This window comes from Dromaius novaehollandiae, chromosome 8 (genome assembly GCF_036370855.1).
Source record: "Dromaius novaehollandiae isolate bDroNov1 chromosome 8, bDroNov1.hap1, whole genome shotgun sequence".
Taxonomy (NCBI): Eukaryota; Metazoa; Chordata; class Aves; order Casuariiformes; family Dromaiidae; genus Dromaius; species Dromaius novaehollandiae.
Window position 1 is genome coordinate 8640966 of NC_088105.1, and position 24882 is coordinate 8665847.

The window sequence follows — 24882 nt, forward strand, 5'->3', positions numbered from 1 at the left end:
CTTTTCAGCTTGTCCTAATTTGGGGAAATAATCATTTTCTTTTTTTGCCTCACTTTTTTTTTTTTTTTAATGTCTTCCAGTCATTTCTTGTCCTTCCTTGATCTGAAAGACCCAGAAGAGCCAGACTGGAGGTTTGTTAACCTGGAGAGTTAATCAGATGTGAAAGCTTTCGCTATTATTCATCTGAAGTACAGGAGCCCCCAGATTCAACCAACAGATTCCATCTTTCAGGGCAAGGGAAAATAACAACCGTGGAGCCACTGGAATCCACATGGCCAGGTTTCCCTTCAGCAACATCTGGATTTTAAAGCACAGAAAAGAGAACGAGTAAAACTGCATAAATAGACGACAGATCATTTAATTAGTCCCCTGAAGTATACAACAGACAGTGAACATTTTTCTCATACTGAACTCATATGCTCACAGCAAAGCTGCCTCTCAGGCCACAGCTGGGATGGCAGATGTTCTCCCAGGATGTTACTTGCCTCACGCTGTGCTCTCGGGGTTGCCAACTTCCTCAAGTTCAAGAGTGTAAACAGGAGTTAGCTCAATGAAGCAATTGTTCATCTCACTACAAAATTATGTAAGATAATTCTGCAGCTTTCTCTCGAATTACTGTTTCAGGCCAGGCTACACTTTGAAACAACGATCACAACCTTGATGGCTCCGAGATGAGACTGGACAAAACACGGGCCCTGCATGGGTCAAGTGCCCCCCTGCACCCAAAACGGCATTTTGTTTCGGCAGCGATGAAGGAAGGGCTCGGGCAGTGGGAACGAGAGTGCCAGAGCGGCAGCGGGGAGAGGGGGAGAGAGGCCGAGGCAGCCCCGCGGCCGCCGCGCTCCCAGGGCCATTCCCACCTCGTCTCTCCAGCGCCGCAGCCGCGCCCACCCCTGCGCCCACCCGCCCGACTGCGCCGCCTCAGCCCCAGAAAGGGCGGGAAGCGCCCGCGCCGCCGCCGCGTGACCAGAACGCGCCCAACGGCCGCCCCCCGCCCGCCGAGCCCCCATTGGCTGGCCGGGCCGCCAGCCGAGCCCCCATTGGCTGGCCGGGCCGCGCCCTCGCGCCGCGGCCGGTAACGGCTGTTGGGCGCGTAGCGGCCGGCCGGCGTGCGGCATGGCGTCGTGTGCGGGGGCGGCGGGGGAGAGCGGCGCCCCGCGGGGGGAGAGCGGCGGGGCTCAGCCGGCTGGGCCCTGCCGTGAGGCGAGGCTGTGCTGGCCGCCGCCGCTGCTTGCCGGCGTGAGTGAGGAGCCCGGGGAAACCGCCCCGCTGCCGCAGCAGTGCCCATCGCACCTGGGCGCCATGGCCAAGGGGGACATGGCGGCGTTGTACTGCGACGTGCTGCTGCGCGGCTGCAAGGTGAGCGGCGGCGGGCGCCTGCGGGGCCCCTGCCGCCTCCCCCGGCACGGGGCCATGCCCTAGGGCTGCCGTGCCTGGTGGTGGGGCAAGGCCTGGAGGAGGCTGAGGGGAAGGGCTGCTGGTGCCTGGAGGAGTGGGTGAGTAAGGGAGAGCCCCTTGGTGGGCTTGCGGGTGATGACAGACCGCCTGGAAGAGGACCGCTCAGTCCAGTTCTGCCGGAGCCAGTCCCTGCTTTCCAGGTGCTGGAGTAACAGTGCCCGGGCAGGGTTTGGCACCCCAGAAAGTACCTGCCCTTCTAAAGAAACTGTTCCTTTGGTTGACGGTTGGGTGGCCCTGCTTAGAACCTGGAGGTGGAAATAATCCCTGTTTTCCAGCTGCTCTTTTTGGAGAAACTAATTGTTTCCCTTCTTTGGGATTTATTCCGGAATGGGATTTGTGGATGATCTTCGTAACCTACATGGTATCTTTGTTCAAATCATGGCTTCCAGTAGTACAGATGGATGTTTCCACAGCAGGAAAATGCACCTAGCACATAGGCTTCTGCATGGGGCTCACCTGATGCCCCCAACACAGAATAAGCGAGTGGAAGCCTTGCTGGGGCCACGCTAGCAGGGGCAGCAGGACCTACACGGTCAGCTCCGTGGTGCGGGAGGTATCTCTCATCGTTGCTCATGGCACGGAAAAAGGAATGTGTGTGTGAAGATCAGGTGGCACCTAGCAAGAGCTAGCTTGCAGTTGCTCCCTGTAAGGATGCTTCCAGATGTTCTGCATGTCTGGAAGGGCACGGCCACTGACGCTGGAAATACCATTTCATACTCATTGTTAAGTCATTAATGTGCCATTAACTCTTTTTTTTTTTTTTTTTGACTATGTATTTTAGGCATTTAGGGAATCCTTAATGCTAGTTCTCTGTAAACTGATCTGTACTATCAGCAACAACGGGCAGATTTAACGTTCTTTGGTAGATAAGACACGCAGAAAAAGGTTTCTTCTGAGACTCCTTACTAAACAATTTTGTGAGGGTCATAATAAAAACAAGAAAAAAATTGATGAAGTATACTGGTAACAGCTATTATTGTTTGCCTGAATTTCTTGAGCAGTCAAAACTGAGTTCCTATTGTAGAACAAGAGAATATAGCAGCTAAGAAGGAAAAGGGAGATGAGCTAATAGGCTGTCTCAAAGATATTCCTGCTGTTTTTAACCAGACAGGAGGATTTCCACTCATCACAGCATGGACAGGTAGCCAGCAGTCTGTTTGGTTGTTGTGTCCATCTAAATTGGAACGTACTTTCAAATTGGGGCACTGCATTATTCCAAGTACGTTACCATTTCTGTATTTGTACATCATAATGTCCTACACTTTCTCACATTTCCTGGAGCTTGTGGAGTTTGAAATGTCCAGTAAGTGGCTGTTTTGAAGAATTAATTAGTAGGAATGGCACAAAAATACATGAATGTGCTTGTTAGGAAAGTTCAGTTCTGGAGCAGGTGAGTCGAGAGGCAGAACCTAGTCTTGAAACAGTGAGAAAACATCTGGTTAACAGAACAACAGATCAAAAGCAGGTATGTATACAAGCAGAGCAGCTAATAAGTAGTCTAGGAAGGCAGCTAGTGGACTAACTAGATAGATACTCTAAGCCACAGAGGTGGCCTTACAGCTATTATGAGATATAATTTAGGTATGATAAGCACTGCAACTCTTTTCATGTTGCATTAGTGTGATGATATATATCATCTGGATACAGTTTTGTTTTCTTTAACATTTCTACTAACTTTTCTTAGGTAACATAGATCTTTCGTCCTTAATTCTTAAAATAGGGAGCGGATGCCAGTGATGCAATGAGCAAATACCTTTTGGAAAAACTGAAGATGAAAGAAAACAACTGGCTTGGGATCTGGAAGGCTAATCCAGAGCTCTTTGTCAATTCAGAAGATTTAATTATACCTTCTGTTGGAATACTTGTTGAGGTAACTTTTCTGGCTGTCTCTTATCTTAAGCTCTGATACACTTGGTGATTCATGCAAATTAATTTTAGAATCAGCAGGCTGATGACCTATATAGTGTATTTAATGTAAGGGAATTTCACCCAGGGTCTCTTGCAGTGAAGGAAGTTATCTTTCCATGGTTTGGAATGAGCATTACTAAGCAGAGCGTGTTGTGATTAAAGTAGACTCTTTTCTTTTTCCCCTTAGAAAACTAACCTTCTCTTTTAAGACTTCTGCTATGTAAATACTTTCAGCTCAAGATCAAGTTCTCAGTCTCAGATAAGCTAAATTGGCTGAACTCTTTTCATTAGACATATTTCAGCCTTGAATATTTTGTGATCTCATTGAACATTCTCCAAATCTTTAATGCTACAAAAGTGATGAGCATGAGGATTAGATGTATTTTAGAAGTAAGCTTTCCCTTACTATATGCAGAAGTAATATGAATGTTTTTATACATAGTGTGTCTTTGCAGCCACCATATGTTCAACTCTTTTTGTTCACTCACGTCCTCCTTACAGATGACTTTCTACATAGTCAGCTGTATAGCTCTGGCTCTTCTACGCTTCTAACTAAACTATGCTAAAGTTTTCTGACCAGGATCATTTACTTGGAGCATCTTTTGATGATGAACAAAACAAACCTCAGCCCATATTTAATTTACAGTAACTCTTCCTTCTTTGTTTTGTTTCTGAGAATTTCCATTCTGACTTTTTTGAAGATCACCTTCACAGAGACTGGACCTGGAAAGTTTCAGTCTGAAAATGAAGCTTCATCAAAGTTGGAAGCAACTGAGACAAGTTATTTAGTGTGGGAAAGCTAAATAAGCTACTTGCCTTGTTTAGGCAACTTTGAATAAATGAGTCAAAGCAGTGGGTAAAATAACCATCCTTTAAAATATAAATTCAGAAACTAGCATTTGGGACAGCTTAAATATGCTTTTGTTACCTACTCGTAGGCACTGGTTACTATAGCTACCTGATGTAGCCATTATTTTTAATGTCTGCTGTACATAGCCTGCAAATGACTCATACATATTTTGCTGGGAAAGAATTACAAGACAATAAGATGTTATTCGCGCAAATACTGACTTTTAGTTGAATATTGTAGACCATTTTTGTATGCGAAACTTTCAGGAATTGTTTAAAAAAAGAAAAAACTTTGTGAGTTGAATTGCAAGATCCTACAAATATCCCTATTTCTGTTGTTCTTTTTTATGTATATGATGGTACTAATGTAAAGAGATACTGACGTTTGTAGCCTTTTGTCTAATTTAGGTTACTTGGAAACTGCCTCAGAGTTCATCATCTCAGCTCAAAGCCTCTGTATCTGTTGCTGAACCATTTTCTTCTAATATTGTGAATATATCAAGAGAACTGGTTGATAATATTTTGGCGGAATTGGACCATTGCGTACCTTTGCTGGAAGTCTACCCTGTAGAGGGACAGGACAATGCTGTATTTGAAATTGCTCGGGCCTTGGAAGTTGTGAGGTATTTGGCATATTTTGCACTATTTTACAATTCACAGCTGATAAAACATTAAACTGAGGAGCTGTATCCATAGCAGAAATATTGGAAAGGTTGCATTATTTTGGTAGTAGTGTAAGAGGAATCACAAAGCAACCTTGGATCTGAGATGTGGTAAGGCTGAAAATGGATTTTGAGAAAATCCGTGTCACATAGCTAGGAAACTCATTTCACTGATTGACCTAGCCTAGAAGTGTCAAACAGGTTCTCATTCCCACATCCTTGGCTCTACATAAATCTCTAGTATTTAGTCTCATCACTCAAGCAGCTCCCCCCCCTACCTTTTTCCTTCAAGATTGTTCCTTTTTGCTTTCTTGCTTTAATCTGTCTGTCAGACCTGTGCAGTCTGTCTGGAGAATTGACGTGACATTTTTGAACTTTTTTTTGGTTAGAAATGTCAGCTAAGCAATATTGGTATGGATTCTGATGGCTGAGACCCACTTGGGGAGAAAAGGGGAATTGCAAAGTTGGCTTTGTTCCCAGTGTTACTTTTAAACTGACACTTCTAAGTCAAAGACTTTTTTGGTTTAGAAATCTAAGTTCTTAAAGATTTTTTGGGGGAAAAATTTTAAGATTGCTTTGTTTAAAAAAATTCGTAAAGCAAACACTGTCTAGAAGACTAAAAGACAAAACTCTTGTTACGAGTTTTGAAAAATTTAGCTTTTGGCTTTGTCCCGAGTTAGGGAATAAAAAGAAACCATAATCTCAACTCTTGAGAGTTTGAAAACAGGAAAATGTCTTCTCATTTATCTGTTGATTTGTCTTGCTTCATTGTTGGTGCCTCGCTTACCTTCGAATAAAGATTACAAAACAGCAGTCTGTAATTACTAAGAGGACTTTTCTCATAGTGGTTTGACTGTGTGTTTTTTCCCTTTATATAACATTACGTACTTGAAAAACCTGCAGAGACTGCTAAATGCAGATTAGATGCTTGCAGTAATGCTGAGGGCCATATAAGCATGTAGTTAGATGAACTCAGTGAATACGTAACTCCCAGCAGAGTATGGTAACATTCGCTTCAGCAGTGTATTTTATTTCTGTTAAAGTCTTTCTTGTTAGTAGTATAAAAAGTACTATGTGTGTAAATAGTCTTCAGAATGCTAAAAGATTGTTATTGTCAAAAGTGAGCATGCAGGATCTCTTTACGAATAAATTCACTCAACCTTTTTGCTTTCAAACCAACATAACATCACCTTTCTCAGCTTTGTTAGTGAGTTTAGTGTTGGGTGGTTGGTGCTCTGTAGGGGGCTGTTCCCTCTGAGAGGTGGGAACAAACAGATATTAAAGCTCGAATTTAGCTCTGATTCTTCCACTGATCCGTGATGATGGCGATACTTTTTTAGCAGTCATTTGCATATGCAGATGAATATCTTTCTTCATGATTTGTCCTGATTTTCATAAAACAAGAACATTGTGTCGCTCCTTCAACTTCTGTTCGTTTCTTCCTGTGGGTGCCAGATGCTTTGTCGTCTGTTACCGCTGTAAGCTTGTGAACACAGAAGCTCCTACTAAAATCAAGAAAAGCCCTGCTGAAGCAGACTTTTGTAACAGCCATGCTCCACGGTGCTGTGCTGCTTCACAATGAAGTACCGTCACATCAGAAATTCTCACAAGGTTGATTGCCTCTCAGATGCCAGTGCCTAGCATTCATTGGAAGAGGTGGAAGTTTTATAGGGACCTCTTTGACAGGCACTTTTTCTGCTGGGTTTGCTTCTGCCTGGTGGCACCAAAGAAAAAAGCAGGACTGAAACTATTTTAGAGTACAGAGGGAAATCGGTGCCACTTCATAAAAGCATCCTTTCCAGGGAATATCATATAAATGATTAATATTAAATATAGGAGATCTGAATCAGATCATACATCAAAGGAACCTTGCCTTCAAGTTTAACAATCAGTTTAAGCCTGTCTAACTGAGGCTGTTGTTGAACAGCACAGGTCAGCCGTGTCCCAACCATATAGTCCCATTGCTTCTGCTGTGTCTGCTCTGTTGAGTTTGCAGCCTTACACTGGGGTGGATCAGTGAGCCGATCTAATTGGAAACCCAGCAAAACAGTAGTAGCAGAGAAGTGGGGCCAGAGTTCTCAGGATGTTCAGGAGCAGCAGCAGCCATGGGCACACTTTGGCTTAAATGACCACATAGCTCCATCTATTTTGGAACTTACCTACTTTCTCCTCTTGTCACATATGTCTCCATGTAATGTAGGAGCCAATCTTCCCTACTTCTTACTCAGGAAAAGCTAGTGAAAGTAGAAGTCTGTCAGTTTCCTGCTCCACGTTCCTGCCTCTTGGTGCCCCTGCTGTATTCAGCTAGCTCCCTCAGCAAGATACTGCTGGAGCTGCTGTTCCTCATTTCTCACTGCTTTCTCTCAGTTGTGGGAGGGGTTTTCTTTCTGCAGGATGCAGATGCTAGTCTCTTACTGCTAGGACACTGGTGTCTATTTTCTGTCTCTTCTTTTTGGTCAATGTGGCATAACCCCCTCTGCATTTTCTTCTTTATTGGTGTAGTAGAGCAGCCCAACTTTGATTGGTGCCGGCAGGCTAATAAAAGTGCACCGCTCTTACTAGGCTGCACTGGAACAACTGGCTGCCACAGACAGAGGTGTGATTTTCCCCCTCTTCCCCCGCTTTCTGTTCTCTTGTGGTAGACTGCTGCCTTGCCCAAAGGATGAACTGAACAGAATTGCGTTCCAGAAGTATTGCTGAGTTTCTGGCTGTTCACACAAGCAGCCTGCCAGCTCCACTAGCCAACCTAAATGTCTGTATTAGCACTGAGGAATTTTATTGCAGCTGTAAAAGGTCATACAATAAACAGCAGTGCTACTGCTCATCTGTTTTCCCAACATCAGTTGTCCCAACTGATTCAAATAGTTTGGAGGTGTGTGGTGTGTGTATGTGTGGGCGGGTGTTTTAAAGCTCTCTCCTTTCTCTTCAAGATTCAGGTTACAAACTAGAGAATCACAAAATTTAGTTTGTTTATTTGGGGTGGTTCTGTCTGTTTTCAGACTGTTAGCTCAAATGAGATGGGTCTCAGACCTATGGCACTTGAAAACCCTAGTCTTGAAATACACATTTTGCCTTTCATGCATAAATGTACACTTGGTGTGGGACTTTCTGTTTGTTTGCTTGCTTTTATTTTTGTTTTTTAAAGGTAAGGGGCATTCCAAGAGATTCTGATTAAATCCTCATGGAATTGTTGGATAACTCTAATGTTTCACAGTCAGAGATTTACTAGAAATCTTTTTATTCATCTTCTCCTAAGAACAGAATCAAACTGTTTTGGTTATTACGATTAGCTTTCATGTTACGAGCTTAGTAACCATTTCCTTCTGCTTCCATCTTTGTTTTTGCAATGTCTTAATGTTTTCTAATTCCTTTAAGCTTTATCCCTGTGGGGATATTATCAGGCGATTACCTGAAACATCTTATCACCCTCCTAATCTCACAATCTTTTTGTAATAAAGTTTTGCTTATTTTGCACGCTATCAGTTACATTCTGCGGAAAACCAGGTAAGTTTTATTGTCCTTGAGTGCTTCCTACTCTTCCCCTTCTCCCCCCACGACCATAAATGATAGTCAAGCCAGAATTTTATCTCACCTGTACATTATTTGCAGTCCTTCCCATATTATGAAAACTAGAATTTCCAGCTTTTTTTAAACCCCTAAAAGGGTCAACATAGGCATTTATCAATCAGCCACAAAACAGATCCATTATGTTCTTCCCCTGTTTGTAATACCTCAGCCAGTCAAGAATGGGGTTGTGTCCTGTCCAGAACAATATTTTTCACTGGGTAATTTAATGATTGCAGAGCCGTACTAAATGCATTTATTGCTTTAAATCAGATGCGTTGTGTTTCTCTAAGGAGTTCTTTTGAAGAGAAAGGATCATGGAATTGTGTTTCTCCTCTTTTTCTTCCTTTTCCATTTCTCCTGCTATGAGGAGTCTTCTAGTTAGAGAGAAGTAAACCCAGCCTTGCAAAAAAGTCACTTTCTGCTTGGTCTGCTGCTTCTGATGTGTTTAAGTTTCAAGATTCCTTTATGGAAATGCAGTGTAGCATCAGGTGTCTGTGAAGAGAAAACTGTCTTTGTGGGACTTCTGCAGGTAGACACACAGAATTTTGAGATTGCCCAGCAGATCTTGTTTTCACGTCAGCTGTATTTTCGTGTGCTATATAATATGCGAATATGTAAAAGAAAACTATCCTCCTAGAGTGGTCTGATCTTCATGCGGAACAGAATTTATCTTCTGTTATCTTATTTTGTGAGGTTGTCTGGGGAGTTCTCCAAATAGGTTAAGGTCACGGCAATACATTTTGAAGCTGGAAGGAAAGCATTTGGGGGTTGTGTTTCTTTGCTTGTATCTTCCACACACACCTCACTCCACACCACAGATGTCTCTGGTATTAGAAGGTGTGTAACAATGCAGTGGAAATGTGTTCTGAACTGCATGCCCATTTCCATGAAGAACAGTTTGGTTAGTACTCTTACCCTTTTTGACAGCCATATAAATTTGCTCATGTGCCATGGAAACTAGGTCCTTAAGCAGACAAAAGAGAAACAGAGATGTAGAATTAAGCAGGTTTAGGAAACTAGATTGCAGTGTTGTATTGAGTCCTGGTTTTTGTTTGAGGATATTTCAGTGGAAAGTTATGACTAGTTTGTCAGGGGAGACAAAAAAACCAAAACTTCTCCTGCTCTCTACTGCTGCTGTATCTACTGACGTATTGTCATGTGAATATATCTTACAGATTCTTTCATGATTTCATCTGGAGGGACTGGGATGCTGATGAAAGTTGTGAGACATATTTGGCTCTGGTAGAAGAGAGAATTAACCTGTAAGTATCTTATCAGAAGAACAAAAAATGTACAGAGTTCTCTTTGTAAAGAGTTCTTCCTTTTGCTTACTTCTTGCTTTTTAAAGTTGGTATGATATTCAGAATGGAGCTATTCCTGCTCCAGTGGGTCAGCGTTTCAAAAAACATCTGGAGAAGTATAAAGCCTTGCGTTTGGAATCGATTCAGTATCAAAGTAACATTGAAGAAGAACCCACAGAAGAAGAATTTGTAGAGTGTTGGAGAAAGTACTATGAAGTAGGGATGCTGCGTGGATTGCTGAAGATATGGGAGGACCTACGCCTCAGGTAAGCCTTCTAAGTTATTGGCTACTTCAAAATGCCAAACAAAAATCTATTTCAAGGAGTGGTTGTTGCTTGCTATCTTTGAAAAGTTATTGTTTGTTAACAAGTGCTGTGGGTTATAAATTACAAAATTTAGAAGTTTCATACTTGTCGTTTGTATAATTTTTAATGGCATTATTACACAGAAGTAAAGTGTGATTCTGCCTTTTCCTGTACAGCTCCTGAATAGGTAAAATTTAAATCTCTAGCACACCCCTCTCTTTTCTTGTTGGAGTAAGGACTGGAGTATTCTGATCAACTGGCAGTTTCAGAACTATACGACATTTCAAGAGAGTGTGTGTGTGGATTCACACTACCTAAATAAGCAAAATTAAATGAGGTTAAGACTGCAAACTCAACCATTTAGAAATTAAAAATGTCGCAATTCTAGGGATGCCTGTGCAACTGCCATATTGCTTTGCAGTGGTCTTGCTCAGGCATGATCACATGCTATTTTTGAGCCTGCTCCTAAGGAAGCAGCTCCTGGGACTGTCTGTACATCACTCTTCTTCATATCCTGCTGAAACTGATGTCAGCTTTCCGTAAAATTTGTTCAAGGACTGAGCTTCGCAGGTAAGTTTCCGTGAGTTGAAATAGTGAAAACAGGCAAATGACTAGACACCGTGAGCTTGCCTGCTTTAAAGGTGTGAAACTCAGGACATCTCAAAATGCAGTTCCAGAGCAAACTGTGTTTCATTGGTTCTGGTGTCCGTAAAACAGTAACATTTTTTAATTGGACCTCTGCTTTTTTAATGCAGAGGCTGAGTGGCACTCACTGTATGCACACTTGATTTATTAATAAATGCTCATTGAATCCATCTTATTATAAATAAATGTATACACTCCATCACTAAGTATATTTAACATTTTTAGCATGTTTTTTAATAGTTCTGATGAAAGTTATGTCGGTTTATTATGAAAACTAATGAAGGAATTATTCCAACACTTCTAGGGAGCAGAGCCCTATTGTAACCATTTTGGAAGGAAGGGTTAAGGTCAAAATGGTTTGGTGGGGGAAAAAAAAAGATTGCTTTAGGTTGTATACTTGAGAAGCCTGGAGCTTGTTTTCCAGGTTATTTAGCAATTTGTAACTCCTTTGAAACTGTAGTTTTCATTGCCTGCATAGCCATGGGCTAATTTGCAGATGCCTTAAACATAACGCACAGAATATAAAGGGCGTACAATTAATATGTGAAACTGGATTAAATCTTCTGTCTACAATTGCACAGAAAATCTGGCAGAGTCAGGGAGAAAATTCTTTTTTCTCATGTAGCATATAAATCCCTTAATTATGGCTTGAGTGATTATGTTCCAGAAGCACTGATGACCAGAAATATTTTATATCTTAAGAGGAGTGGTGGGGCAGAAGCATACTGGGCAAAAAAATTCTCTTTGGTATCAGGCACAGTATAATGAAGAGTAAATATTTTTTGCTTTTTATCATAATGTGGCCTTGTATTTTTAGATAACTTACTCTATTTTAATGCTAACTTTTACAGCCATGATCTTTGGTTGTCTGAGACTTTTGAGCTCTGATCAGCACCTGGTATTTACAGATTCTTTCTTTCTCCCATTTCTTAAATTTATCTTCAGATAATCTTCTGTTGGATTAGCAGAACTTCTAATGTCACATTCTATCCTTCCACCCACCACAGATGCTTATATTGTGCTAGCAAAGCTCATACTTCAGACACTGCCAGATTTCTGAGTCACTGAAAGATTAAAAAAAAAGTAACGTTTATAACACTGCCTTGGAAAATATTACATCACTGGGAATTTCTCCCAGAAGTTTTCTGCTCTAAGAGTATCCTACAGGTCATGCTCACACAGTTCCCACATCGAGAGTTTGGATGATACTAAATCCTCAAGTTCTTTCTCATCACAGAGTCCCAGAACTGATCAGACCTGCAAAGGGAAGGGATGAAAGGTGGTGGAGAAGCATAAATAGATGTAGAAAACACCTTCAGGAATGCCGCTTATTGGAAGCTTTGTCCACAAAATGAATGAAGCAGCATTCCTATGTAAAGAGCATATAATTAAAATGATCAGAACCCCCCCCCCCTCCGTTTGTCTGCAGTAACTTCAGAATCTATGGATCAGTTGCACATCTGTCACTGGGCAGACAGTACCTCTTAGCAGTGGAACAGTTGTGTACTGGCCTGCTGCTAGATGGGATGGAAAGACAGAAGGTTATTTGATTTCACAGCTGCTCTCTAGAGTGCAAAGCAGGCTACAGCTTGGGAAAAACTGATTTGGTTGCAAGTTCTGAAAGGGAGCCTAACCCAGTGACTTGAAATGCATTAATGCACAGTCATCTTGGCATAGTAAATAGATTATGCAGTCAAAGAAGCCTGGAAGGTTGCTTTAAATTAGATGGTGCTTAAAATTCATCAAAGCAGTTTTGGCCCTGTCTGTCTTAGTCTGTCTAACAAATGTTATAAAGGTGCCTACAGGAGAATAAACAGCACTGTTTAGAATTCAGCTTTGGTTTTTGAATGTGAGTCAAAGCCCAGAACCTTAACTTTTAACTAATCCAAAGTTTATGGAGGATTTGGGTGTGTCACCTAGGTGGTTTTGAGTGGTAAATGATTCTGGCCTAAACAAAATGGAAATACTGAAGATGGTGCGTTTGAACTTTTCTTTTTTTACTCCTCAGCGCTGTGAGTTTCTTGTGAAGCTGAACACTCCTGCACATTGCACTTAAATGGACACCCCTGGTCAATGCAATAATAGATTTAGCTTAACTTTAAGTCATTGTTCACATGCATCGAAAATGTTTTGCTTAAAATATAACTAGTGCATCGTTTTCTTCTAAATTTCAGAGCCCATGGACCTCTGAACCCAAGGATACTAAGGCGCAGGAAAGGGTACAGAGAGGATGGAAAAACTGTAACTCATGTTGTAGCTAAAACAATGACAGCTGAAATGGTAAGGGAAACTTTTTCCTTATTCAAACTGTAGATGTGTCAGAAAAACTATGCTAAATGAAGCCAAGATCAGTTGACACAGGAGATGTGACATTGTTTTGTTTTGGTGTGTTTTGTTTTGAATTTGCTCATATCTAGGAAATTGTGCTCTCTCTTTCCTGTACAGGTTAAGGATTTTTCTATGGACACTCTACTTCAGCAGCACGAGAATCTGAATGTGGCTTTAGAAAGCTGTTATAGTGGAGACACCGTGGTAGTTTTTCCAGGCGAATATAAGGCTGTAAACCTATCCATGTTAACTGAAGACATTATTATTAGAGGTTAGTATTGTGTTCTTAATTTACCTGTCTTTATGAACTGTAGCTCTAAAGCAGTCCTAATCAGTGACTCTTAGCAAAAGGTCAGGGAAAAATATGCTTACCAGAGCTTTCAACTGGATTAAAAGCTTCTACTGTGGAAATAAATGGCAGAGTATAATTTGTTAGTTACTACCAGAAGAAAAATACTGTGCAACCTGAAGACAGTAAAACAGGAACGCAGTGAAAATATCAGGTCAGTAAAACTTGAAGAGGTAACAAACCAGTAATCTTATTGATAAAGGATAGGTTCTCCTCATCCCCGTTGATAGGTGGACACAGAAAAGCTGCATGCATTGTTGTTTTTCATGGCAGAAGAGGAGATAGATAATTTGTTTTGTGGGTTTTTTTTTAAGCAGCATCAATTAAATACAAATAATAGCACCTCTAAAATAGGCAGGCCATTGTCCTTGATGTCTCTTGACATCAAGGGGTTTTTTTGTTTCTGTGTTGACATTGGCATTCTTATTAGAAACACTGCATTTAACCCTACTATAAGGTGATATACTTAATTAGAAATTAGCATCAACACACTTTCCAGTCACAATCAGTAAATCGCGCCTTACAAATAGAAAGCTTGTATGCACTGATTATTTAAAAACATACATTCCCTTGCATACATTTCCTTTTTCAGGCTGAGGCCTACATCGTCTCATGATCTTGCATCTTACAAAGTATGGCATCAGCTTCTGAGTTTAGTTTAGACTTCTTCATTTTTTTTCTGCCTTTTAGTATCATGAAAAATGATGCAAAAATGCTCCTTCAGTTGTCCTTCAGTTCTGGTGTGGCTTTTCTTAATGTACATTACTTTCAGGTGATTTGTGACAGGATGGTTTGTGCTAACTGATAAAACGAAGTTCCCAGCAATGGTGCAGGTAAACTGAAGCCACTTCTTGCATCTCAGGCATTTACACACCCTTCCTCCGTTCCCCCCCCCACACACACACCTTCCAGTGCATGATCTTCACTGAGGCCAGTTACTGCCTGAGATAGCAAATACTGAGGTAGTACCTGTTTCTTCTTATGACATGACTTCATGACTTCTGCATCCTTCTGGAACCAACCTGCATAGGTTTGACTTGGAAAAATAGGGCCTCACGCCAAGCTGCTGGTGTGGATTTTTATTCGGTGCCTGCTTATTTCAAGGCTGCTTTAGTGCAGCTTGCTGTTACTGCTCAGAACAAGGTAATGTTGAACACTTTTCAGAGCTCCTGACAGTGTCAGGAGAAAATCACCAGGAGGCCAGGGAGCAGGCAGCGAAGCGTCATTCTGACATTCATTGCTTAGAACTTCCTTTAATTTGCTTATTTTCCCATTCGTGGAAGAGCAGGGCCATATACTGAGTTGACAGATGATGTTTCAGAATTCGAAGTGTTCTTTCTCGTTCTGTTGAGAAGGTACTTTTAGGCAGCCGTTTTCAGATCCCTTCTCTTGTCAGTGCTGAGGGTGAGCAGACACGTTACAGATTAGCAGTGGTCACCTCCTCATCTTTTTTGTAGCTTTTAAACTCTAACTGCATCTCCTTTTCAGAGGTGAGACGTCGCTATCTTGCATGTTAAGGCACGCACCTTGATTAAATCATACCTGTGACATGAGGTTTCCCCGAGTATTCCTCACCACGTTTTTAATTTGGAGGCAGGAAAAGAGATCACTTAACTAATTGCAATGCTAATTTGGTCAGTTCTGTCAGAAACAAATCCTTCAAAGTATTACGTGCCCACTTTCAACACTTTGCAGATCAAGAACAAATACTTATAACTAATTCTGTAGGAAGAATGTTTGTGTAAAGATACTGCTTACAAGAAAAGATTTTCTTTCAAGAAAAAAAGGTTGGGGGTAGCTGTGAAGTGTCTTGGAGATGGCTGGCTTGCGATCAGTGGGATACCATTAATGCTGCTGCTACAAGGACCAGTTAGCATTCTTCTAACCGTTCTTTAAGTGAGGCTCATAGAGTAGTTCAGTTGAATTCCTCTCCACTGGTGGAAAGCTGCCTACAGCTAAAGAAGTTTTTTTCAGTTCTCATACTGGCTAAATTAGGTAAAGTGCCACCTGAGTAATCTGCAAATTTACTGTAACAGCACAAGAAAAGGCAAACTCTCAGATTTCTTATGTGACTGATTCCAGCAGGCTGTTCGCAAGAGACAGGCCACTGTATATTACCTCAAAGACAATACTTAATGTTGTATTTTCTCTTCAGTGCTGAGATACTTGTATTCATGCCCTTGTGCTGGGTGTTCTGATTGTCAGGCTTTTGAAACTACAGTTTACGTGAACAGCATTAGTGCTTTCCATTTAATGCAGTGTGGTGCGTACAGTCGGGCATGCAAGCATGGAGTCCAGTTGACAAAATTAAGCTTTAAAGTACTTGGTTGAACTGTAATGTGTAATTTGGTGGTAGCATTTTTAATAAATTGTGTTAGAAGTCTTAAAACAAGCAAGATAACAATTTAAGAAACCAGCTGACAAGTGTTTTCTTTCATACAATTGTTTTGATACTGCTATACTCTGCTCCTTTTCCATCAGGAACTGGAAAACCAGAAGAAACCATGATTGTTTCAGAACCAACTCATGATAGTTTTGTGTTATCCAAAGCCCAAGATATAAAACTAATGCACCTCACACTGGTACAGCAGGGGACGCTTGATGGTATCGTGGTTGTTGAAGCTGGCCACATGACTTTAGCAAACTGTGTATTAAGGTGTGAAGGAACTGGAGTCTGTGTGCTTCCTGGGGCTTCCCTGACTATCACAGACAGTGAGATTACTGGAGCTCAGGTACTTCATTCTCGAATTTCAAATAATTAACGTTGTTGTACAAGAAATGTGAATGTTCCAACCAGCTGGCTTTTTGAAACAAAGGACAGATCAATTTACTGACAAAGTAAACTCATCTCAAGCTCAGATTTTACTGGGAAAACGTACATGTCATTTCAAGTTCATTTGCAGTTCTCTGTAGCCAGGCTGTTTAAGCTCTTCATTAGCACATCAAGCCTTGTTTAGACTGCTGTATTCCTTTCTAGCAGAGGAAGTGTTGGCAAAGATTACTGCTTTCCCACTTAGCTTGCCCTGATGGATTACATATTAAAAAACAGACTGAATATTGTTAAGCAGTATTTTCATGCTTGACACTTTAGCTGTGCACCGGAGTTTTACGTATTAAGATATCTCCTGAACTGTAGTTTTCAGATGCTAAGTAGTCAATGTCACCTTTTCCCTCCGCAGCCTGCAGTGTGAGCAGTTCTCAAAACTGTGCCTTTAAAAGTTCTATTTCTCAACATCAACTTGCAGTGTAAGAATATGACTTACAGAATTTCAGAACGCTATTACACTTAACCGTACTCTGAGTAACAGATTATTTTTTAAACAGTCCTTACAAGCAACATTAAATTGGATTTAATCTCTTTGTTTAATGAACAGGGTGCTGGTGTTGAGCTGTACCCAGGGAGCACAGCCATCTTAGAACGTAACAAAATTCATCACTGCAATAGCATCAGAACCAGTGAGACCTCGCACCGTAGCCTGGGTGGCATTAATATTAAGGTAACAATTTATGGTCTTCTTCTAGTAATAGTAGATAGCTTTACAGTTACAATTCAGAATCATTTTTGTAAGTTGACCTGAGAAACACTGAGTTTACTCTAAAAAGGGTATTTCTTCAGCTAGGACTTACTGTTCAAGTACCCCAGTAAAACTGTTTTCAGCCAGTATCACTGAACATTGTACACATACTTGAAAATCCCTGGTATCTTATTCTGCCTCCTAAAACTTACTAAATTAGAAGCAGGGAAAAGCACATGATAGTTATGTAGTTGAAAGCAAACTGCAGCAAAAGGCCCTACTCCACGTGAAGGCCTGCTCAGAACAACAAAACCTTAACTGGAATAGCGGGACATAAGCCTGAGCTGCTGTGTGACAGGGAGGCTGACTCACCAGGGTACATCTGAATTTTTCACCCTATCCGCAGTTGTGTTTCTGCACAAGTCAGGACTGAGGAACTTCTGGCAGTGCCAAACACCTTGGCACTGCGCTTGCACGCAGTCAGGAAATGGGCTGTTCTGCTTGTCAGCACCAGAGGGGCAGCCTAAGAAATGTTTTCAGGCTATCACTGAACATGCTCTATCTGCAGAGTTCCTCAAAATAATTTAATCTTTACTTTTTTGCCAGGCTGTGAAAGAGCTCCTCTGTTGCCCATGTCTAAAACAGCCTGTTGCTTCAAGGCCCTCCCTTAAACTCTGTTCTCTTCTGTGCTCACCTTGCACCCGTCTCCTACTTCCTACGGAAATGCTGTCTTCTCTTGAAGACTAGCAACAGCTAGAAGGTGAAACTGGAAAGCTTTAACAGCTGTTAGATCATATTTAAGACCTGTAGGCTTCATACTGAAATTACTAAGTGCATTCTCTTTAAAACCACTGGACATTGCATGGTTCCAGCTTTGCATTAGTAATGTCACTGGGCTAAGACAAAGTTTGAGGGGCAAAGCAAGTGTTGTCCGGATGTAATAAACAGATATGGAAAGAGAACATGGCTAATACTGCAGTGCATCTTTCAATGTCCATGCCTTTTAATTCCCTAACAGGTTGTTCCTGTCCCCAAACTGAAGATGAAAAATAATCACATTTTTAGTAACGGTGGCCATGGAGTCACCATTCTTCAGCCTACGGAGACATCTACATCAGCAGGAGGGAGTGTGGAATCTCCTGCGTCAGGCGATGCAGAAGAAGATGCACTTTCTAAATTAATCCAAGATTTACGTTTGGAGATGAATACTAATACACTTGATGACATCAAAGATATCTCTGTAATCCATAGCTAGACATCTAAGGGCCAAGTGGCATTTAGCTTTAGCAATTTCAATTAAAGAAAGTGTTTCACGTTTACTTATTTTTTTTGAAGAACTCTTCATTAGAAATATACAAAATTTTGGACATGCTGTAAACTCTACTCAAACCAAGCTCCCTCCTCCCCCTGGGAAGTGGAGCTCATTTAACCCTACTGACTACAGCGGAATAGGCACTCCAGCCAGATGGGGGGGGGGGAGGGGGGGCGCGTTTGTTTTTAGCCTCATCAGACTTGGTAGTATAACTGTTAAATGGTTCAGCTTTTGTACAGAGCTGTGTCTCACCACGTTCTCCTTGTGATGCTGCGGCCTTGTAGCACAAAGCGTGTGCGCAACGGCAGGATCTTCCTGCTGCTGGGTCAGGCCAGCACAGCTGTTTTAGTGGCCATGCTATCAAATGGCAAGGGAGCCAATCCAGTTTTGGTCCAGCTTGGTTATCTTTCACATGTATTTGGAAGAATGAAACATGAATATTTTGGAGAAGCAGTGTAAATGAACACCAGCTGATGAACGGCACAGTTCCTACCTGGGAGATCACTTCAGATTCTGCAGACATTAGCTGCATCGCCTCAGTCTTGGAAAAAGGCAGTCTAGGTTCCTGTGTTCTCTCCATCAGAGAAAGAGCGAGCTCTTCAGCCACTGTGCCCCAAAGTGTTACGCAGCAAGCACCAGGCCAGTGGCTGGCTATGAAGAAACCAAACGTTGCCTGCCATAAACACAAAACTTGCAGCAAGACCTACTTGCACAGTTTGTTAGAGAACAACAACAACAACAAATCCCCACTGAGTTCACGTTCTGTAATTTGAAATTTGTTTGGCAGAGAATGGGTTTCGATTATGAAGAGGTTTCTTCAGAATGCCTCCTGCTGCCTACACCCAAACCTACTCTTGCAACAGATGGGTTTAAAATCTAGATCCAGATACATTTTATACCCTGTATAACCCAAATGCAAATACAGCATATAAATCTTGAAATCCAAACACTTTATTAAGAACAAAATAATACAAGTTGTGGTAAATTCTCTAAGAAGGGAACAATATTTTACAGAGCTGTACTAGTTCTAAGCAACTCAAATGGCAAACAGACTGGTAACAGCAAGACAGGAAACGAGGAGACACATGCACTTCTGTTGGAGCGGGAAGACTTCACTGAACTTCCACAACTACCATCCACCCCTGCCCATGTCCCCATAGCCCCCTCTGTACCCACCGCCTGCTCCTCGATACCCTCCTCCTCGATATCCCCCGCCACCACCTCCCCCCAGGCTCCCCTGGTAGCCTCTTCCCCCCGAGCCCCCGCGGTAGGAGCTGTAGCCCCCGTACCCTCCGCCTCTGTAGCCGGAGCCGCGCTGGTAACCTCCCCAGCCGCTGCAGCCGCCTCTGTTGTTGTAGCGAGCCATTTTCGGGGGGCGAGGACCATCTCCAAATCTGGCAATGAGAAGTATCGTTTATTTGACACGATTAAATGGATTCCATTCTTTTTTAAAATCCCAGGAATAACAAATTTCCAAGAGGCCCAGTTAATATGCCCCTGTTTTCTGCTTATTCAGTTGCACTTGGAGGTTGCACTTTTGCACCCTTCCACGTCAATAAAGAACAGCCAGGAACAGCCTGAAGTGCCCCACGAGCCAGATCCTCTCAGCCAGGTCTGCATCTGGCACAGCAAGTTTTCCCCTCAGTCCAGCTTCTCCAGCTCACACACACGAGCAGGGAGCCCAGGTCCCACCTATACGAACACGGTGATCTTTATTTTGCTCCTCACACATCAGTGAAGGACATATCTAAGCTGCATCTTTGTTTTGATCCTTTTACTAACAGCTCACAGATGTGTTCATTTTTGCCTCAGAAATAAAACACAAAAATAAGCCTATGAAGGGCTATGGAGGGGTGCAAGGGGAAAACAAAGCAGCCAAATATTTACTTTTATTCCCAGGGACAGAGATGACTAGGCTTGCCCAGAATAAACCTGGATCATCTTTTCTTTGAAAGTCACCGTGTTTTGGAACAAGTGATGAAATGTGTCAGGAAGCAGCCCTTTCATTACGGAGTGCCTTTTGCCCTTGCCATGGAAACAGCCAGGGATTTGTCTGCCTCAGACTCTGCCCATGACAGTTTTACACGTGCTCAGACTACAGACTTCTGCAGCAGAAGTCTAGAGGTCCTGCCCGCACCGGCCAGGCCTCCTGGCCCCCCGAGCTCTGGGCTGCCGCAGCACCCCGTGCGGGGTGAGCGGGGGCTGCACACTCGAAGCCGCTCTGTCCTGGCTCTCAGTGTTCCCACAGGGCGCAGCACACGCCCTTCCCCAGAGCTCCAGCTGCACGAACGAACGGAGCCCAGCTAACCTGGTGCTGGCAGCCATGAGGTTGATGCCTGCGGCTGAAGGCCTGGAGATCTGACGGATCACGTTCAACATTCGCTCGTTCACAGGGTCCAGCTGCCTGATGATCTCGAGATCTTTAGTTACTTCCACAACAAGAGCCTCCATTGCAGCACGCAAAGCAGTGATGCAGGCGGCTACGGTATGGGACATCTTCAGTTTGATCCTAGAGTAGAGAGAGTTACGTTAGATGCATCACCGCTTCCAGGAGAGAAACTGTTTAGAAAGAGTTTCCATCAAGTAGTTTTCCACTGAGCGCTGCATACGCTGAGCCAGAAATCTACATTCTCATCTTTGAAACTCAAATCTGCTAATGAGGGGACTTAAAATTCAGGAGGCAGATCTGCCAGATCTCTAAAACCTGACATTGTTAAAATACCTACTATCCTTCCCTTTAACTTTGCTCTTTAGATGTGGAACATTCGAATAATACCAATACATAACCTTTGGCCTGAAAACACAGGCTACTTTTTGGAGCATTTGTACAAAAATACAAAGTAATCCAAAGAGCCTCAAGATTTTGAAGGCTATAGGGCAGCCTCGCAAATATGGCTTAAGCAATTATTCACCTTCACTTTACCAACTGGAAAAAAGGGATCCAGGTATTTTGTCAAGGCCATTTCTCTCCTCAAGCTGCATTTCTGAGACTTAAAAGGTTCCCTTAGCCTCTCTTGGAGAAGGGGACGTCCAAAATGCATTACTACCTCTTATTCAGGTTCCAGTTAAAGAGGAAAAAAATAGCAGTCTTCATGGAAATTGCCTGGTGTCATGTTTTTAATTTAAGTAGATAATCTGCACAAAACAGTGCTGACAAAATAAACCCCTCCCTTCCTCGTACAAAGCAGAGGTAATGCCCTCACAATTATCTGTCCTGCATGGCTTGCTCTGGGAGCCCTGTTCTAAAGACACTTGTGTCTGTGTTAGCAGCTGTTTCCCCTCAGTCCGTGTTCTTCCATAGACCTGAACGTCCGTCACGCAAGGCCGTACCAGTCATCCACCAGAACGAGCTCCCCGTCAGACAGGACTTTCTTGGAGGCAAACAGCAGCAGCTGCAGCGGGCTCACTAAGGTCATTGCTTTGGCAGAGATGGCTCGCGTTCGGATCTGCGGATGGAAGGGGAATACAACTCTGGAAAGACGGATCACTGTACCTCCAATGGCCACTGAAACCAGGGAATTTTGAAAATCAACACCACATGCCAATATCTAGGTACAGTGTTAGGACCTCACAAGGGCACACACGCAAACCAAATCGAGCGCTGAGCAGACATTTACAGAGATTCAGCACTGGCTGGTAAAACAAAACAACACCCTTTCCCAGGACTGCGTGTCTGCAATCATGCACTTGTTACTGTGCAAGAGCCATCGCAAGTTCTGTCCATCTAAAAATGACCAACGCATAGCTGAAGTATCTTCCCACCTTCTGCACTGCTGGGGCTGTGATGAGAAGCTCATGCTGCTTCTTTAGCAGGGTCCCACATAGGCAAAATTTCTAAGGCACTACACAGCTGCGTTAACACGCCGGCATTGTCGTTATACAGGAACAAGACCTTAAGCTTATACTCGAAGTAAGCACTATGAAAACAACGAGCCATCTGACGTGAACCAGAGATAACGGCTCTGACTACGTGGGCAACTGCCATTCACTTTAACAAGGAATCGAAGAGCACTACTTAGGATTTCAGCCTCCCACATCAAAAGCGGCATCTCTCCTCCTTTTGGACATGAGGGTGATGGGCAGAATCCGTTTTACTTGTTTGTCCTCAGGGAGGAGGCTTGCTCTTACCCTGGGAGCCACTAGACATGCTCAAAACAGAGAAGTTTCCAGAATGGAAACTGGGGCAGAAAAATAGCTACAGCAGGAAAACAGACATCCAAGCCTCAAACAAACTTTCTTCTTGCATGTACGTATTGGGTAGGAAGAGCGCTGCAGATAAATCTTTCCTTCACCACAGTTTTACCCAGTCACTGTCTTACACTATCGCTCTCAGTTTTGTCCAAGTATTTTGGTGGAGCTTTTCTGCTGATTTTATTTATTTTAAAAAACCACAGCTTTCTGAGTTCAAAAGTCTTCTGGTCTTTTTTGGGGAGCTCATTTTACAGAGACAGTCCAGGCAGACCAAAGCTCTGTCCACCTTAAGATCCTGTCATACAGGGTGAAGAAGAGGTGAAGCCTCACCACAGCTCTGAACTGCCTACGTAAAAATCCCGAGTACCAAGCCAAGCCCCAAGCCAGGGCCCAAAGGAGCCAAAAGTCCATTTATTACCAATGAAGTACTTTATCTGTCATTAGTAAAATATGTCATATGTCAGCAAAAAGAGAGGGTATAAAAATTAGCATTAAAAAAAGGAATTCAGAACTAATCTCTGTAGGTGGGGTGACAAAAAGAAATACCTCTACAATATCACTTCTGTTACAAAACCTCTGGATGCTCTCGGCACAGCAAGACACCTCACTAACTCAATGCTTATTCTGAAAAACTTCTTTACAGCCCTTCCCAGACAGAGGCCTGTCGGCAGCGCAGACTCCAGCGGTGCGCACAGCTGGTTTCAACAGTCGGGGACAGCACATCAGGGCCTCTGCCATCGCTCTGCTGGGGGTACCGTGCACAGACAGCACAACCGGTCTGCTCACAGCCGCAGACTGTTCCCTGGCTACGTCCCGGACAGAGGCATCACCTCCATCTACTCCTCAAGGGAAGGGTGAGCAGGAGCAGCTGCATTCACATGCTGCAGTGATGGCAACCAAAGAGCAAACAGGGGCTTAATTGTACGTGTACAATATGTGCTGTGTGTGCAAAACTAATGGCATGGAGGAAAAGGTCATGGGGACCCTGGGAAAAGTAATAGGTGGTTGTTCCAGAGTATTCCCTGAATTCAGTTGTTTTCCGAGAGGCTTGAACAAACAGGAATTGCCCCGGTGGGATGACAAACTACTTACATGCCAGAAAGTGAACACTCTACCGCCATAGCACATTTTCCTGTTTTTCTTCTGGATTCTTAAGTAGCAAGGTGGTAAGGACAGAAATTCTCTAGGGCCTAATAGTATGGCAGAGCTCCCACAGCAGTCTCTTAAGAAAGATACTGATAAGATACTCTTCTCTACGACCTGGCTGTTTTTACAAAGCTCACAGGAACCTTCTATGCATCCAAGATCTCTACTTCTGTTGAACTGATTGGTTGAAAGTTAGTTACTGTGAGGACTGAATGGCTAAGCTGCACTTTCTGAAAAACACAAGCTAAACATTACCCAGTGTCTAAGAGGTTCCTTTAGTAAAGAAGCCATAAGAAACAAGATACTACTTGGCTGCACGTGATCAAGAAAAGAGTCAAAATCTTTACCTTTTCACCAAAAACAAAAAAGGGCGACGGATACTTCATGTCCTGGCTGCTGAAAGGGCAGTTGACCGATGACTTGTGGATAAGTGCGTTGCGCCCCTCCGTGGTTAGAATCTTCCTCTTCTCCTTGTGGTAGCAGACATTGGGGTAGACCCCAAAAGCGAGCAGGGAGACTACGACATCCAAGTTGTTATCTGGTCCAGTGCTGTTAAAAGCCTGAGTCACCAGACATTCTGTTGACAGAGAACAGAAGACTGGCTAGCGTCCATGGGTCATGCAGGACATGTAGCACAGCAAAGCTGCTCAGGATCCTGGATCCAATCGTCTACAGATTCAATCGGACTGGTAGTTGGGCATCTGTCCTCAAAAGACCTCTGCACTCAAAGCATTTCAATACTACATTCGATTTGCAATTATGGAGAGCAAAAAGCTCAAAAATAAAACTAGAAAGAGATGTTTCAACCCTCCCCCCCACCACCACCACCAGCTCTTCAAAAACAAGGGGAGAGAGGTTTGCCCGGAATCTGCTGCACCACAGTGTGTTTCCTGTCATCTGGTTTGGAGAGGTCTTTTGGGGAGGTCATAATGGATGTTTTTATTCATGTGGTTTGTTAAAAATCTCCCTGGAGTTTCTGGTGGCTTGTTTTTAGGTCATCTTGCCCAGAAATAAAGTTAAGGATAAATGCAGCGATGATTCTAACAGCATGGGGACGGGGGGGAGGGAAATTAAAGGAGTGTTAAAAACAGAAAAGGGTGGTGAACATGTGCCGAATCCAACCAGGCGTTTAAGAGAACAAGCCTCTCGGGGATGTTAGGCAAATTCAGAACCTGACCATCTCGAAGAAATACTTCAAAAAGGCCTTTTTAGAAAACTGAACATTTGCTGCGCTACCACAGATCTCTGCCACTGCACAAATCCAGAAGAGCGCAGGGCGCAGAGCACACTGTTTAGATCACACGGAGAGGCAGTACTGAGAGCGGCTGAATCCCTTAGGCTAATGG

At 43.0% G+C, this 24882-nt stretch overlaps 2 protein-coding genes across 4 annotated transcripts in view; one reads left to right on the top strand and one right to left on the bottom strand.

Moving 5' to 3' along the window:
* Positions 1–1116: 1116 nt before the first annotated feature.
* SHCBP1L (SHC binding and spindle associated 1 like) lies at positions 1117–18326 on the top strand. The gene is made up of 10 exons (XM_026101053.2): positions 1117–1359; positions 3179–3328; positions 4624–4838; positions 9620–9706; positions 9793–10011; positions 12870–12975; positions 13141–13294; positions 15854–16104; positions 16747–16869; positions 17906–18326. The coding sequence occupies exons 1-10, from the start codon at positions 1117–1119 to the stop codon at positions 18140–18142; spliced, it is 1785 nt and encodes a 594-aa protein (XP_025956838.2). The 3' UTR covers positions 18143–18326.
* An 802-nt stretch (positions 18327–19128) lies between these two features.
* The window catches only part of DHX9 (DExH-box helicase 9), a 29237-nt gene continuing 23483 nt past the window's right edge, over positions 19129–24882 (bottom strand). For all 3 annotated transcript variants that reach the window (XM_026101033.2, XM_026101035.2, XM_026101036.2), the window contains 4 exons: positions 23884–24113; positions 21530–21645; positions 20508–20708; positions 19129–19593 (listed from right to left, as the gene is read on the bottom strand). In XM_026101033.2, the coding sequence (XP_025956818.2) occupies positions 19329–19593; positions 20508–20708; positions 21530–21645; positions 23884–24113 (812 nt within the window). In that variant the 3' untranslated portion in view covers positions 19129–19328. The remainder of the gene's footprint in view (positions 19594–20507; positions 20709–21529; positions 21646–23883; positions 24114–24882) is intronic.